Below are 14,656 nucleotides of genomic sequence, written 5' to 3' on the forward strand. Positions count from 1 at the left end.
GAAAGGAACTTCTGGACTCTTGTCATAGAAGAAAGAAACCAGACTCTTTTGGTAATGCCTTTATTGAATTGGTTGTGTCTTGACTGCAAAGCTTTTTTGCTGTGTTGCAGGGGCTTCTGCTGTAGTAAGGCCAAAGGTTCACTATGCCAGGCCATCACATCCACCCCCAGACCCCCCGATCCTGGAAGGAGCAGTGGGAGGAAATGAGGCCAGGTTGCCCAACTTTGGTTCCCACATGTTAACTCCAGCTGAAATGGAGGCTTTTAAGCAAAGACATTCTTACCCTGAGAGACTAGTTCGCAGCAGGAGCTCTGATATAGTATCTTCTGTCCGGAGACCCATGAGTGACCCCAGCTGGAACCGTCGTCCAGGGAATGAAGAGCGAGAACTCCCTCCAGCTGCAGCCATTGGTGCTACTTCTTTGGTGGCTGCACCTCACTCATCATCGTCGTCCCCGAGTAAGGACTCTTCAAGAGGAGAGGTATGGGAACACAGCCATGTAGAGTTTGCTGATTGTGCTCGGCTCAGAGTTCTGCCTGCCAGTTTCTCTAGATTTCTGAAATGAACATGAATATGTAACTCCCAAATTAAGGATAGACTGTAATACTCACTAAAGATGAGCTGTTAGACTAGTATGACCATTGCCACAACCCATAGGAAATCTGTATAGCTTTGGTTTTATAATAATACTATCTTGTATTTTTATAATACTTCACTTTTCTCCAGGCAGTTTTTATATCTAATTTCATTTAAAACTCACAATATCCCTCTAAGATGGCTAAATGAAGTATGATTTTTTTTTCTTGTTACTAGGGATTAAACCTAGAGGCGCTTTATCACTAAGCCACATCCCCATCACTTTTTCTTTTTTTAATTTTTTTTAGAGAGAGAATTTTTTTACTATTTAGTTTTTAGTTTTTGGCAGACACAACATCTTTGTTTGTATGTGGTGCTGAGGATCAAACCTGGGCCGCACGCATGCCAAGCAAGCGCGCTACCGCTTGAGCCACATCCCCAGCCCTTTAATTTTTTTTTTTAATATTTGTTTTTTAGTTTTAGGTGGACACAATGTCTTTATTTTACATTTATGTGGTGCTGAGGATCAAACCCAGTGCTTCATGCATGGTAGGGAGCACTCTACCACTGAACCACAATCCCAGCCCCTTAAATATTTTTTTTTAGCTATCGGTGGACATAACTTTTATTTATTTATATATTTTTATGTGGTGCTGAGGATCAAACCCAGTACCTTGCACATGCTAGGCAAGTGCTCTACCACTGAGCCACAATCCCAGAACCCCCATCCCCCCACCCCCTTTTTTTCTTTTTAAAAAGGGTCTGGATAAGTTGCTGAGACTGGCCTTAACTTGTGATCCTCCTGCCTCAGCCTCCTGAGCTTCTGGGATTACAGATGCGCACCACCACACCTAGCAGTATGATTTTTAAATTTTGAAATAATTGTAAATTTACACAAACATTGGATGTACAACAAAAGAACACTTCTTCCCCTTTTGAGAGTAAGTTTGAAGGTAACCTGATTCTCCCTCACCTTTGAAAACTTTAGAATAAGTTTGCTACAAATAAGTACATTCTTCTACACATCATAAAACAACCATAAACATTAGGAGGTGAATGCTGATACATGACTACCATTTAATTCTCACACCCCTGTTTGTGTGATCTCCAGTTATTTGTTGTAAAAGGACCTGATTCAGAATGACACATTGCTTTTAGTTGTCATGCCTTTTTAGTTTCTTTCAATCTACAATAGTTCTTCAGTTTTTCCTTGACTTGTATGACCTTGGTCCTCTTGAAACTTACAGGCCAATTCTTTTCTAAAATGTCCCTTAGTTTGAATTTGATGTTTTCTCATAATTAGATTTAGTTTATTTATTTATTTATTTATTTTAGCAGTCTTATCGCTAAGGTGTCACTGCATTCTTTTCATTGCATCCAATTAAGGAGTACACAGTTTTAATTTGTTCCTTTGGATCATTTGTTGAAGGTGGTATCTGCCAAGGTTTACCTCTTGGAAAGTTGCTCTGTTTCCTTTGTAATGAATGAGTATTTTGGGGGAGGCACTTTGAAAAAATGTAACTATCCTATTTATAAAAATTTTAAATTTCTATACTTACGATTATATTTATGGTCTTCTGGTTCTTTCTTCTGGTCAGTGGGTTTATTAGTGTTGTTTATTTTTTAAGCCCAGTTGTCCCTATTTGGCTAGTCAGAAACCTTTCAAGCTGGTTTCAGGGTTCTTTTTCTTTTTTTGGGGGGGGGTACTGGGGATTGAACTTAGGGACACTCGACCACTGAGCCACATCCCCAGCCCTGTTTTGTATTTCATTTAGAGACAGGGTCTCACTGAGTTGCTTAGTGCCTGGCTTAATTACTGAGACTGGCTTTGAACCCGGGATCCTCCTGTCTCAACCTCCTGAGCTGCTGGGATTATAGGTGTGCACCACCATGCCCACCTCCAGGGTTCTTTTGACTTGCCTCCATCATTTTTTAAGTTTGTTTCTGTTTTTGCTTCCTGGCATGAGATGTTACAAGCTTATATTGTACTTTGACGGCTCTAGTCCTGAAATCAGTAATTTCTTCAAGGAGCCCTGGTTCTTTTTAGTGAAAAATAGTTTTTAAAAATTGAGATCAATCGGCATTCATTTCTATAGAGATGTTGCTGTTCCCTGGACCTGTCATTGGACAAAGCTCGGTAAAGGGGCGGGGGGGAGAGAATGTCTATCTATCTACTCATTTACCTGTGTGTTCATTTATCTTTTTCCTTCCATGCTTATAACTCCATTCTTCAATAGTGAGAACCCTGCTATTCTTTTTTTTTAAAATTTTTCGTTGTTGTTGTAGATGGACAGAATGCCTTTATTTTATTTGTTTATTTTATGTGTTGCTAAGGATTGAATCCAGTGCCTCACATGTGCTAGGCAGATGCTCTGCCACTGAGCTACAGCCCCAGCCCAGAACCCTGCTATTCTTATTCTTTGTTCATGTACTTATTTGATCAGTCTGCCTTATATGTATTTAATTTCCCATCACTATTGCTAACTTCTCCCTGGCACAGAGGCCCCTATCTCTCTGCTTAGGGTCTAATTCTCTATTCACATAGATGCCCTTGGAGAAGGTATTTTCAACCCCAGTTTTAAAGGTGAGGAAAGAAATTTAAGAGATTTGTCTGAGGTCACACCATAGGCTAGTGAAGGAATTATAGTCCTTTCTCTTTGACATGACAAAGTTAAATATAACTCTGTATAATGGTGATCAGAACCAGGACTTTTTTGATGGGTGGGGAGCATACCAGGGATTGAATTAAGGGGTGCTTTACCATTAACTACATCCCCAGTCTTTCTTTTAAATTTTGAGCCAGGCTCAGTGGTGCACACCTATAATCCCAGGACTGGGAATGCTGAGGCAGAAGGATCACAAGTTCAAGGCCAGCCTCAGCAACTCAGGTCCTAAGAAATTTAGTGAGACCATTGTCTCAAAAAAATGAAAAGAGCTGGGGTTGTAGCTCAGTGGCAGAGCATCCCTGGTTCAATTCCCAGCACCAAAAATACATAAATAAAATTTGAGACAGGGTCTCATTAAGTTAAGACTGGACTTGAACTTGAGATCCTCCTGCCTCTGTCTCAGCCTCCTGAGTTGCTGGGATTACAGGCATGCACTACCATGTCCAGCTCAAATCTGGATTTTTTTTGAAGTTCGTTAATTCTAAGTTTGAGTCTTAGCTGTCCTCATGCAGGGTGTATAAGTTGGGGAAGATAGAGAGATAATCTCATTTAGCTATGTATTTCTTATCTATAAAAAGCCCTAATAATACGGCCTGTCTCTAAGACTACTGTGAGGATTAAATGAGATAATATCTATTTTTTTGCACACAGTTCACACCTGGTTTTATTATTAATACTATTACTTCCACCATCTCTACTACCCCTCTAGAGTTTATTTAAGCTGTGTTTACTTATCCATCAGTTTTTTTTGTTGTTGTTGTTGTTTATTGTGTGTGTGTGTGTGTGTGTGTTGCCAGGGATTGAATCCAGAGTCTCACACATGCAAAGTATATATTCTACCACTGAGCCACATTCCCAGCCCTCCATAAGTATTTTTGGAGTTCTTACTCTATATCAGGCTCTTCCTTAAGCTTCTAGTTAACTAACAGTAATGAGATAAACCTCTCTCAAGCAGATCACAGTCTAGTGCTTGAGAGGTAATTTCCATGTTCCAGAATTTACCTACATGGCAATACGAACAGTTTTGCTGTAAGGCACATAGGCCTGGTGTTTGTATTTCATAGACTTTCTGAAATCTTTTTCATGGTAACTTATCCATAGTTATCAACACCAAATAAAATATTACACTTTTTCTGCAGATTGAAGAACGCAAAGATAGTGATGACGAGAAGTCAGACAGGAACAGACCTTGGTGGAGAAAACGTTTTGTTTCAGCCATGCCTAAAGGTAATATTATAAAATTTTAGAATACTGAATTAGCAACAAGAAACAAAACCCCAAAATCTCTCTTGGAGAGCCAATATCTCAACTCCTCTGTGGGGCTTCATGGGCCTAAGTTTCTAGCTGTTTTGAGAGTGTAGGAAATGGGTTCACTCAGAAGAATGCTAAGGCAGAGATTAGAAATATTCTTTGCAGGAAAATGGTAGTGGTTTCATAAATGGAAATCATGCTGGTCATATATCGTTGAAGTTAAACATGTTGGACTGTTGACAAATGTATTGCTGTCATTTATTGCAGGAAAATGGATGCCATTGGTAATTTAATATTGAAAATTCATCTTTTGTAGTCCTGGAACAAATTTAAGCTTTTTATGTCTGTGTTCATTGAAAATGTTTATACCCTAAGTATTATGCAGTGTTTATTTTGGAAGGTAGTTGTATAATATTGTTTTTCTTCTTCTTTTTTTTTTTTGTGTGTGAATATCCTGGCATCATTTGAGTTGGCAAAAAAAAACTCTCTTCTTGAAAGGAGAGATCAGCAGCAGCTAGGAACCTCTTCCACAGGCCTCTCCCAGTGCTGTGGCACCTAGGCACTGAGGAGAGCTGCTTCCATGCCATACTCAAGCCCACTTGGTGGGGAGGAAAGAACGAAGCAAGAGTTTTTGACTGTGCTGATTTGCAGAGAGGTTAAGAGGCAGTGGTTTTGATCTAATCCCCATGATCCCGCCTAAATTATTCTTCTTATGGTGGATGACTCTAGGCAGATTCTGAAAGCTTCTTTAAGAACCTTCAGGGCTATTTTTAAAGAATGATTATCAGTCAACGCTTGGGAATTTTTTAGCTTTTAAACTTTTCCTCCTCCTTTCACTTAGAAATGTTGGCACACCAGTTAACTTCCAAGTAGTGCAGTATGTTATATGTCACACTACTGACTTTATTTAATTTCCAGCTCCTATACCATTTAGAAAGAAAGAAAAACAAGAAAAAGACAAAGATGATCTGGGGCCTGACAGATTCTCAACACTCACAGGTTTGTAGACCCATGGACTTCCTGGCTCCTTCATTCCCAGAGCACATATTTCATAACACTTTTTCTTGGGTGCCATAGTGTTGCCTTTTTAGAAGAGTGTGTCTGTGTGTGCACGGTGGGGAGTGTGTTCTTCATAGCCCTGTGGTTTCCAGTTGGTGGCCACAGTGAATCTCAGTGTGCTCTTCCTGCAGACCGCCACCACCATCCTCATCCTCATTGTCATAACTTACGTTTATGACGAGGGCCCTGATCCTGAGCCTCTGGGCACCCTCCACAGCTCGCCGTCTAGTGGGTTGATGGCACAGTGCCTACGGGAGAGTGGTGACAATTGTACTGTGCATACCAGACCTTTAGATCATTGATTGAGTAATTTTCTCTAACAATGATCATAGAATTCTAAATTTATTTCCATCTACAGTTTGTTCTTGTCTATTCAGGAGCACAGTGAAATTCTCTTTTACCTAATCATTTCCTTTTTTTTTCCCCCCATAATAAAGTGTTCAAACAGTATCATAAATGCCAACTATTATAATAAAAGATTTAAAACTTTACTAATTTTTTACAGCTTGAGCCATTCTAACATTGCTATCTGACCCAAGAAAAATACAACTAGGGATTGGGTTTTTACTGTATCCAGCATTTGTATTCCTGCACCTTTTTGTTGGCCCATTATAAATAAGTACCCTAAAAGAAAAGAGTTTGAGAGGTAGTATTAATGACCCAACCTTGAATTTGATAACTAGGTATTGTTTCCTAAATGTTATAGAGCACCTAGAAGGAAGTTCATTTCTCACCTCTTTTTTTCCCCTAATTTTAATTTTAAAATAAGTTATCCTACTGTCCTACTATAGTTTAAATGAAGATTTTTTTTTAAAATTTTTATTTATTTTTTGTGGCACTGGGGATTGAACCCAGGGGTGCTCTACCATTGAGCTACATCTCTATCCCTTTCTACTTTTTTATTTTGAAATACGGTCTCGTTAAGTTGCTGAACTTGTTTTCCTCCTGCCTCAGCCTTCCACATAGCTGGGATCACATGTTTGCTTTGGTGCCCAGTATAAAATGAAGATTTATAATTAAAAAATGGGATAAAGCTCAAAAGAACATCCTCCTCAAAGAGATCAATATGGTACAGGTAGCATCCCATTTTGATGCTTATAGTTCTAGTACCTAGTTTTATATATTTAGCTATATCTCCATGTCCAGCATAGCAAATAAAGCATACCTGTTTTATTGGATATGGTGACTTCCCTGTAAGAAAAGGTGTTCAGGCCACAGTTCCCTGTTGAGAGCAGCCCAGCTTGTCTTATTTAATCAGCAAATACTTGTTGATCATCTGACTCATGCCAGGCACTGTGTTACATGTTGTGGGTATTCAGTCAAATTGCATAGGACCCTGGTTCATAGGCACTTGTCAGTCTGGTTGGAAAGAGAAAGAGATTGTCTCTTTGGCAAGGTATTTATGTACGTTTTCCATTTCCTAGTTCTTAGTGTTAGAAGAACACTAGTACATACAAACTGAACTATTTTGGGTAAAATTACTTTAATATTTAATTTTTAAAATTAATAACTTTGGTGTAGCTCAGTGGTGGAGCACTTGCCTAGCATGTGCAAGGCCCTGGGTGCAAAAATAATTAATAACTGGTGAAATTATAAATTATTGGGCCTTTTGGCAATATGTTTTTTTGTTTTTTTTAAAGAGAGAGTGAGAGAGGAGAGAGAGAGAGAGAGAGAATTTTTAATATTTATTTTTTAGTTCTCGGCGGACACAACATCTTTGTTGGTATGTGGTGCTGAGGATCAAACCCGGGTCGCACGCATGCCAGGCGAGCGCGCTACCGCTTGAGCCACATCCCCAGCCCCGGCAATATGTTTTTAATTCTTGGTATTGATACTAGAAACTAAGTAGGTAGAATAAGTGTTTTTTTTTTTTTTGTTTATTTGTTTTTTTAAATATAGTGATTCATTTTCTTTAGGTTCAACTCAAGTAGTTAAGCTTCCCTGTGGGTGTAAAAATTTCTACCTAGTCCTGCCAGGCGCAGTAGCACATACCTCTAATCCCAGTGGCTCGGGAGGCTGAGACAGAAGTTAAGACAGGCTGAATCACAAGTTCAAAGCCAGCCACAGCAATGGTGAGGCACTAAGCAACTCAGTGAGACCCTGTCTCTAAATAAAATACAAAATAGGACTGGGGATGTGGCTCAGTGGCCAAGTGCCCCTGAGTTCAGTCCCCAGTAACCCCCCCCCCCAAATTTTTACCCAGTCTTAATTAATGACCCATTGAAAGTTATTAAATTAATTACAAATCTTACAAAAGGACATTTCTCAACAAATCTGGCAGTAATCCTGCTACCCTAAATACTATTTTTCTCATATTCTCTTCCAATGTTTTTTCTGTGTTTGTACATAGTAGCTTTTTTTATGATTGAATTAGATTATATTTGAAACTTTGTATTCTTTCACCACATGACATTTTATGAACTCTCAATTTCTACCAGATCTAGTTGGCTTTTGAATCATTTTTATTGACTATAAAATAATCTGATTTTACTATAGTAAAACATTCTCTATTGGATATTTAAATATTTTCCAGTTTTTAGCCATGAAAATCATCCTTACTGCTTTGTATACATAGCATTTTTGTTTTAATTATTTTCCTGGGTTAAAAATTTTAAGAATGGTGTTAATAGAAACATAGGTTATAACAACATGGTTATGGTTCTTACTATGTGTAGCAAAATCACGTTGTCCCTTTTTCAGAGCCTTTCTTAGCACTCAAAAGCTATCAGCAAAAAAGTATTCCCCCTCCAAAACAAGATTCTGTAATGGTAAAGGTTCTATCAATTGACATTTTTAGAAAGATGAACTTTTATTAGGGATCTCATCATGAAATTAAATATGATTAAATTACTTTGGAAATTCTTTTTCTATATAGTTGAATATAATTCTACAGAGACAGGAACACCAAATTATTGTTTCATGGAAACAAAAGAAGAAGCTATGAACATGCTGCTTCACTTCTGTGCCTTGATTTGCTCTGCTGTAAAATGGGGTGATAATAGTGCCTCTTTATAAGATTGTTTGATGATTAATTGAGATAGCCCACCTAAGGTGCTTAGTGCAGTTTCTGGCACATGGTAAACACTCAATAAATGTTAGCTTCTGCTAATATTAGCTACCTACCTATCTCTCTCTCTCTCTCTCTCTCTCTCTCTCTCTCTCTATTGCTGGGAATTGAACTTAGGGCTTTGTACATGCTGAGCAAGCATTCTTCCACTGAGCTACACCCTCAGCCTTTTAGCCACTATTAATATGCATATGTATAAAATCTAATGATTTTGATATGATTTTAGAATTTCTTAGTAAAAGTAGGATTCTGCCAGTTGCAGTGGCACAACTTAGGTCCTAAGTAACTTAGTAAGACTTTGTCTCAACATAAAAAATAAAATAGGCTGGGGATGTGGCTCATTGGTTAAGCAATCCTGGGTTCAATCCCCAAAACCAAAAATAAATAAAATGGGATTCTCCCAAAACCAAAAATAAATAAAATGGGATTCTAACTAAATGTTGGTATGGTTGATTATCTATTGGCCTAGCTCTATCCCAGGCGTTTGTACTTTACCATGAGACTTTATTTTATCCTGTAGATCATAGCAGTTCTTTGCTTTGACAGCCCAGTCAATTAATGAATAACTTCTAATACTCCAAGATAACACTTTTGATGTGCTGATTTTTTTTTTTTTTTTTGTCAGCCTAACTGTTCTATAGGTAAACAAAGCTGTGGTTTTGTGGGTATGTTAAGTTTTTCTCAGAGCATTCAGGTACCATTCCAGCACTCTCTCAGGATGTCTAGATTCTCTGAGTGTTGCTGACCATGGTATGAACAAAAGTGCTGTGTGCCAGCAGTTGCACTATCGTGGTGAGATTAGTGAGATAGTATATGAATATCTGTAACTTTCAGATGTGGTGTAGAAAGGAATTAATTCATGAAGAAAGAATAGAGAAAGGCACATCTCATCATTAAAAAGAGTTTAAGTTTAAATAGTTCTTTTTTGTTCATCATAGAGATATTTGATTAAATGAAGTCTGCATATAAAAGTGCATCTTTGGAAGTTTTGTTAGCATGAATTGCCATTAACAGTGATTTCAGTGTAAGCCCTTTAGAAACCTGTTATCCATTCAGTCTGCACTGAAGTTTGTCACTGTCATGCAGAATTCTGGTGATGATGAGAAGGTGGAGTGACTCCTCCCAATTTTCTGCTTTGACAAGGCTCTTAGACCTAGAAATGGGATGAGCAGGCAGCTGCATGGTACCTCTTAACATTGAGATATGTGCTCTTTTTAAGTCTGACCTCCTAATCTGCCTTTGGGATGTGCTACTGGTGTCATTACTAACATCATCGTTAGTACAAACCCAAGGAACTAATTCTCTCACCTTCCTTTCCCCTGCAGATGATCCCAGCCCTAGGCTCACTGCACAAGCTCAGGTTGCTGAGGATATTCTGGACAAATACCGGAATGCCATTAAACGGACCAGCCCCAGTGAAGGAGCAATGGCAAACTATGAAAATGCAGGTGATAATCATGATAAAGATTTGAACAGTCATTTTTACCATAGTAATAAAGATAAATCTTTTAAGTACCCTTTAAAAAATAGCTAGAGAATCAATATACTATTTTAAAATTACAAACTTGATAAAATTGATGTCCCTCTCTGTACTCTCCCACTAAGCCTGGGCAGGTGCAGATGTTCAGATGCCTGAGTCATCATCCCATGAATCCTGGAGTCACTGCCCAGAGTGACTGGTACATGCTTTAGCAGGAGGGAGGAGATTATTTTACAACTGCCTATAGAACTGTAATTTCATACAGTTATCTCTCTTCAGGTAGCTGACGCAGCACTCTCTTAGGTTATCCATTGTTGCTTGGTTCTTATTTTTTAAATGATTATGTTTTTCTCACAGTAGAATATTGAATAATTTGTCAGAAAAATATGACACAGTCCTCAAGATAAATTAAAGGAAAACAAAAGTGTATGAAAGCTTAAGTAGTGTCTGCATCCATTTATGCTTATGTGTGCTAGGAGTATCTTCTAGAAGAATCTCCAGGAAACTGGGAATATGAATTAGCTCTGAGAAAGACTATAGGGGCCTGAGAGGGAGTCATGGGAAAAGAGAATTTCCACTTTTCTATTCTGAACGTTCGTATATCTTCTATGTAAACATTACAATTATTAACATTTTTTCTATATGTTTTTCCATTTTTTCCTGAAGCATTTGAAATTTTCTCTGAATAATAAGAATGTTTTCCTATAAAAACACAGAATCTTCCTTATATTCAGGAATTTTTTTATTCCCTTTGATTTTATGTTGTTTTATGTATGTTTATGTTCTATTTTTTTAACTTTTCTTTTAATATTTATTTTTCTTTTTAGTTGTAGTTGGACACAATACCTTTGTTTTTATTTATTTATTTTTATGTGGTGCCAGGGCCCCACATGAGCTAGGTGAGCTCTCTACCGCTGAGCCACAACCCCAGCCCCTATATTTCTATTTTTTAAAAATTTTTTTAGATGTGGATGGACCTTTATTTTATTCATTTATTTATATGAAGTGCTGAGAATTGAACCCAGTGCCTCACACATGCTAGGCAAGTGCTCTAGCATTGAGCCACAACTCCAGCACCTGTTTATCTGTATTCTTGATTGACTAATTAAAAACACAACAGGTAGAGGGACCCACAGATCTGGCTTTTCTGTGGTAGTCCTCTTGCTCTTTGTTGGGTGTGGTGAGAGGGCTGTGGGGGAAAGGTCTGGAAATCCATGTGCTTGGTCCACCTCAGCCATTGTGCAACAAAGGGATGTAGAACCAGCAATTTTTTTTGACTGGGAAGGAGTCCATGTCTCTAAAGTGAATTATTATGTAAAATGACTTTTGAAGATTTTGAGTTTTGTGGTTCAGTGATTTTGATTATGGAATATTAACTTTATTAATTCAGACTTTCACTGTTTTGGATTAGGATTGTGATAAGAATTTAAAACCATGGCTAAGGCTGTAGCTCAGTGGTAGAGCGCTTGCATGAGGCACTGGGTTCTATCCTCAGCACCACATAAAAAATAAATAAAGATAATTGTTACTTTGTATAGAACCAGAGATATGAAAAAAAAATTGTGCTCTATATATGTAATATGAATTGTAATGTCATATATAACAAATTAGAATAAAAAAATAAAAAAAAAGATAAGTGTTCCCATCTACAACTAAATAAAAAAAAGAATTAAAACCATTCCCAGCATCTGCTCTCATGATACATTATTGTTCCTTTAACCATTTGGTCAAATGTTTTGAGTTTTTTCTTCTTTCTATTTTATCTTCTGAAGAACTCTTACTCTAAGATATTACTAATTTAGGATTGAGTTGCTCTGAATTACCTACTAGTACCAATACCAGAATATTACAAATTAATATAACTATTCTTTTCTCGGTGATGGGTTTTGGTATCCAGAGGTCATGGGTGATGGTGAAAGTGCTCATGATTCTCCTCGGGATGAAACACTACAGAACATCTCAGCTGATGATCTCCCAGACTCTGCGAGCCAAGCAGCCCACCCTCAGGATTCAGCTTTTTCTTATAGGTATTTCTTTTGTAGTATTTGGGACTTTGGGGTTTGGGCTTTTAATCATTATTGCAGTCAATTCAAATGATTCATTAATTCATTTTAATAATACATTTATGAAACAGATAAGAATGAAATAGTTACTGAGAAGACTTGCTTCAGTTCTGGATGTCATGTATCAAAGACAATAATTCAGAGATTTAAAAAAAAAAGACTCATATGCCCACATAAAACACATAAGCAAACAAAACAAGTTGCAGTGCTCCTGCCTGTGCAAAGCTATGAGTGTGTGTGGCACACATCAGGAGAGGGCATGGGTAGTTTGGAATCGCCCTGCACACAGTGATAGAGTAACTCACTGTCTCAGTAAACCTCTCTTTTTGTCATCATCCTCATTATGTGGGCAGGCCTCTATTTCTAATAGGGCTTGAGAAAGAAAATGACTTCAGGGTTCTTTGATAGCAATCCTCAGACAAGAAGCCTCAGCTTTAAAGCACTAGTTATCCCTTGTGGAATTGCAAAGTCCGGTGTCCTGTGTCTCCCTCACCCTCACCCCCACCCCCACCCCCACCTCTCTCTCTTTTACATTTTTTTTTTTTTATTTTGATACTGGGGATTGAACTCAGGGATGCATTGAGACAGGTTCTCACTAAGTTTAAGTTGCTGAAGCTGGCCTTGCACCTGTGATCCCCCTGCCTTATTCTCCTGATTTGCTAGGATTACAAATGTATGACACTGCACTTGGCTTAAATTTTTATTCCAGAAATTTTCAAATAGATACAATGATGTACCCATTATCCAGATCCAACAGTTACCAACACATAACCAGTATTATTCCATATTTACCTCCTCCCAGTTATTTTAAGGAAACTCTTCCTTAAAATAATATATATTATTATATTTATATATTAAAATAATATATTATTATATTTTTGCAAAAATATTTGTAAATAAAATTTGCTACTGGGTTCAGTGGCAGACACCTATAATCCCAGCAGCTCAGAAGGTTGAGGCAAGAGGATCTCAAGTTCAAAGCCAGCCCCAGCAACTTAGTGAGGCCCTAAGCAACTTAGTGAGAATCTGTCTCAAAATTTAAAAAATTAAAAGGACTGAGAATGCGGCTCAGTGGTTAAGTGCCCCTGGATTTAATCTGTAGTACCAAAAAAACCAAAAAACAAAAAAACAAAAAACCGATCTTTTTGGAACTTTCCATATTTTTTTCCTACAGTATAATTGGGGGAATAGCAGATAGAATTACCTTCCAGCATGACTTACTTTCTAAAACTCATCAAGTGACTTTACCATTATGTATTTTATAATATTTTTGGCAAATGAGGTGAATGTTACCTCATCTTGATATCTACATTTCTCATTTTATAGGAAGAAATCCAGTAGAGAAAGACTCAGAGCTAGCATGAGGTGGACAAGTGACATCCTACAGAGGAGGCACACTCTCTGGCCTTTCTCTAAGGTGTTCAAATTCCTTTATCTAGATAGCAGATTTGATTATTCTGAAGACATTCTGGTCTGTGACCCACAGGACCAGAAAAGACCATAGGCACTAACAAATAAGAGAGCCTCAATACTTCCCCGTTAGGGAGAGCTGCATTGCTGTGGAGGGTAGCCCCTAGCTGAGGAGGGCTCAGCTACTGGGTGGAAGTAGGTGGTTCAGCATTTGGAAGTTAAGAGGAATCCAATACAAAAACTCTCAAGCAACAGAGCAATAAAAAGGGTTTCTTGTCAGTAGGCAAGTTTATATTGTGGCAGGACCAGAATTTTTCAAGAGATGCAATAGAAGGTGTTCTTGTGTGAGTACTGGGGTGAGCTGGCAACCTCTCTGGCACATATGCTGTCTGGTTCTCCTGAGTTCCTGATGTAAAACTTAGCATGTGATGGAAGGTCAGAAAAGGTTTGTTTGACTGATTCAGGTGACCCTATGGAGAGGTCCTTGCCCAGAGCACTTTTATAACCTTGTTCTTCAGGTAATTAGAAGTGTGTTCTTTCAAGCGAGAGTGAGATGTAAGTTAAAATTATTTTTTTAGGGGGCTGGGCGTTTAGCTCAGTTGGTAGAGTGCTTGCCTCCTGTGCCCAAGGCCCTGGGCTAAATCCCCAGCACCACCACCCCCTCAAAAATATATATATAAATGTGTGTGTGTGTGGGATTGTATTGGATTCCTCTTAACTTCCACACACTTGTGGGGCTGGGGTTGTGGCTCAGTGATAGAGCATTCACCTAGCACATGTGAGGCACTGGGTTCAATCCTCAGCACCACATAAAAATAAACAAAATAAACATTTGAAATATTTGAATCCTGAAGTAGCATATTTATTCATAAAGTAAATTAAAAAATTTTTCGGCTGTAGATGGACATAATACCTTTATTTTGTTTATTTTTGTGTGGTGCCAGGATTGCATGCTCAGGAAGTGCTCTACCACTGAGCCACAATCCCAGCCCTCATACAGTAAATATTTACAAAATATGATCATTTCTGGGTGAGGAGTTAGCTCAGTAGTAGAGCACATGCTTAGTATGTACAAGGCCCTGGG

General features: G+C 38.1%; 1 protein-coding gene across 6 annotated transcripts in view; it reads left to right on the forward strand.

Annotated features, from left to right (window-relative positions):
- The window catches only part of Gapvd1 (GTPase activating protein and VPS9 domains 1), an 88,288-nt gene that overhangs the window by 61,307 nt on the left and 12,325 nt on the right, over nt 1-14,656 (forward strand). For all 6 annotated transcript variants that reach the window (XM_077797102.1, XM_026386256.2, XM_026386257.2 and 3 more), the window contains 5 exons: nt 111-481; nt 4,382-4,469; nt 5,412-5,492; nt 9,945-10,067; nt 11,997-12,126. In XM_077797102.1, coding sequence (XP_077653228.1) covers nt 111-481; nt 4,382-4,469; nt 5,412-5,492; nt 9,945-10,067; nt 11,997-12,126 — 793 coding nt within the window. The remainder of the gene's footprint in view (nt 1-110; nt 482-4,381; nt 4,470-5,411; nt 5,493-9,944; nt 10,068-11,996; nt 12,127-14,656) is intronic.

This window comes from Urocitellus parryii, chromosome 4 (assembly GCF_045843805.1).
Source record: "Urocitellus parryii isolate mUroPar1 chromosome 4, mUroPar1.hap1, whole genome shotgun sequence".
Lineage (NCBI taxonomy): Eukaryota > Metazoa > Chordata > Mammalia > Rodentia > Sciuridae > Urocitellus > Urocitellus parryii.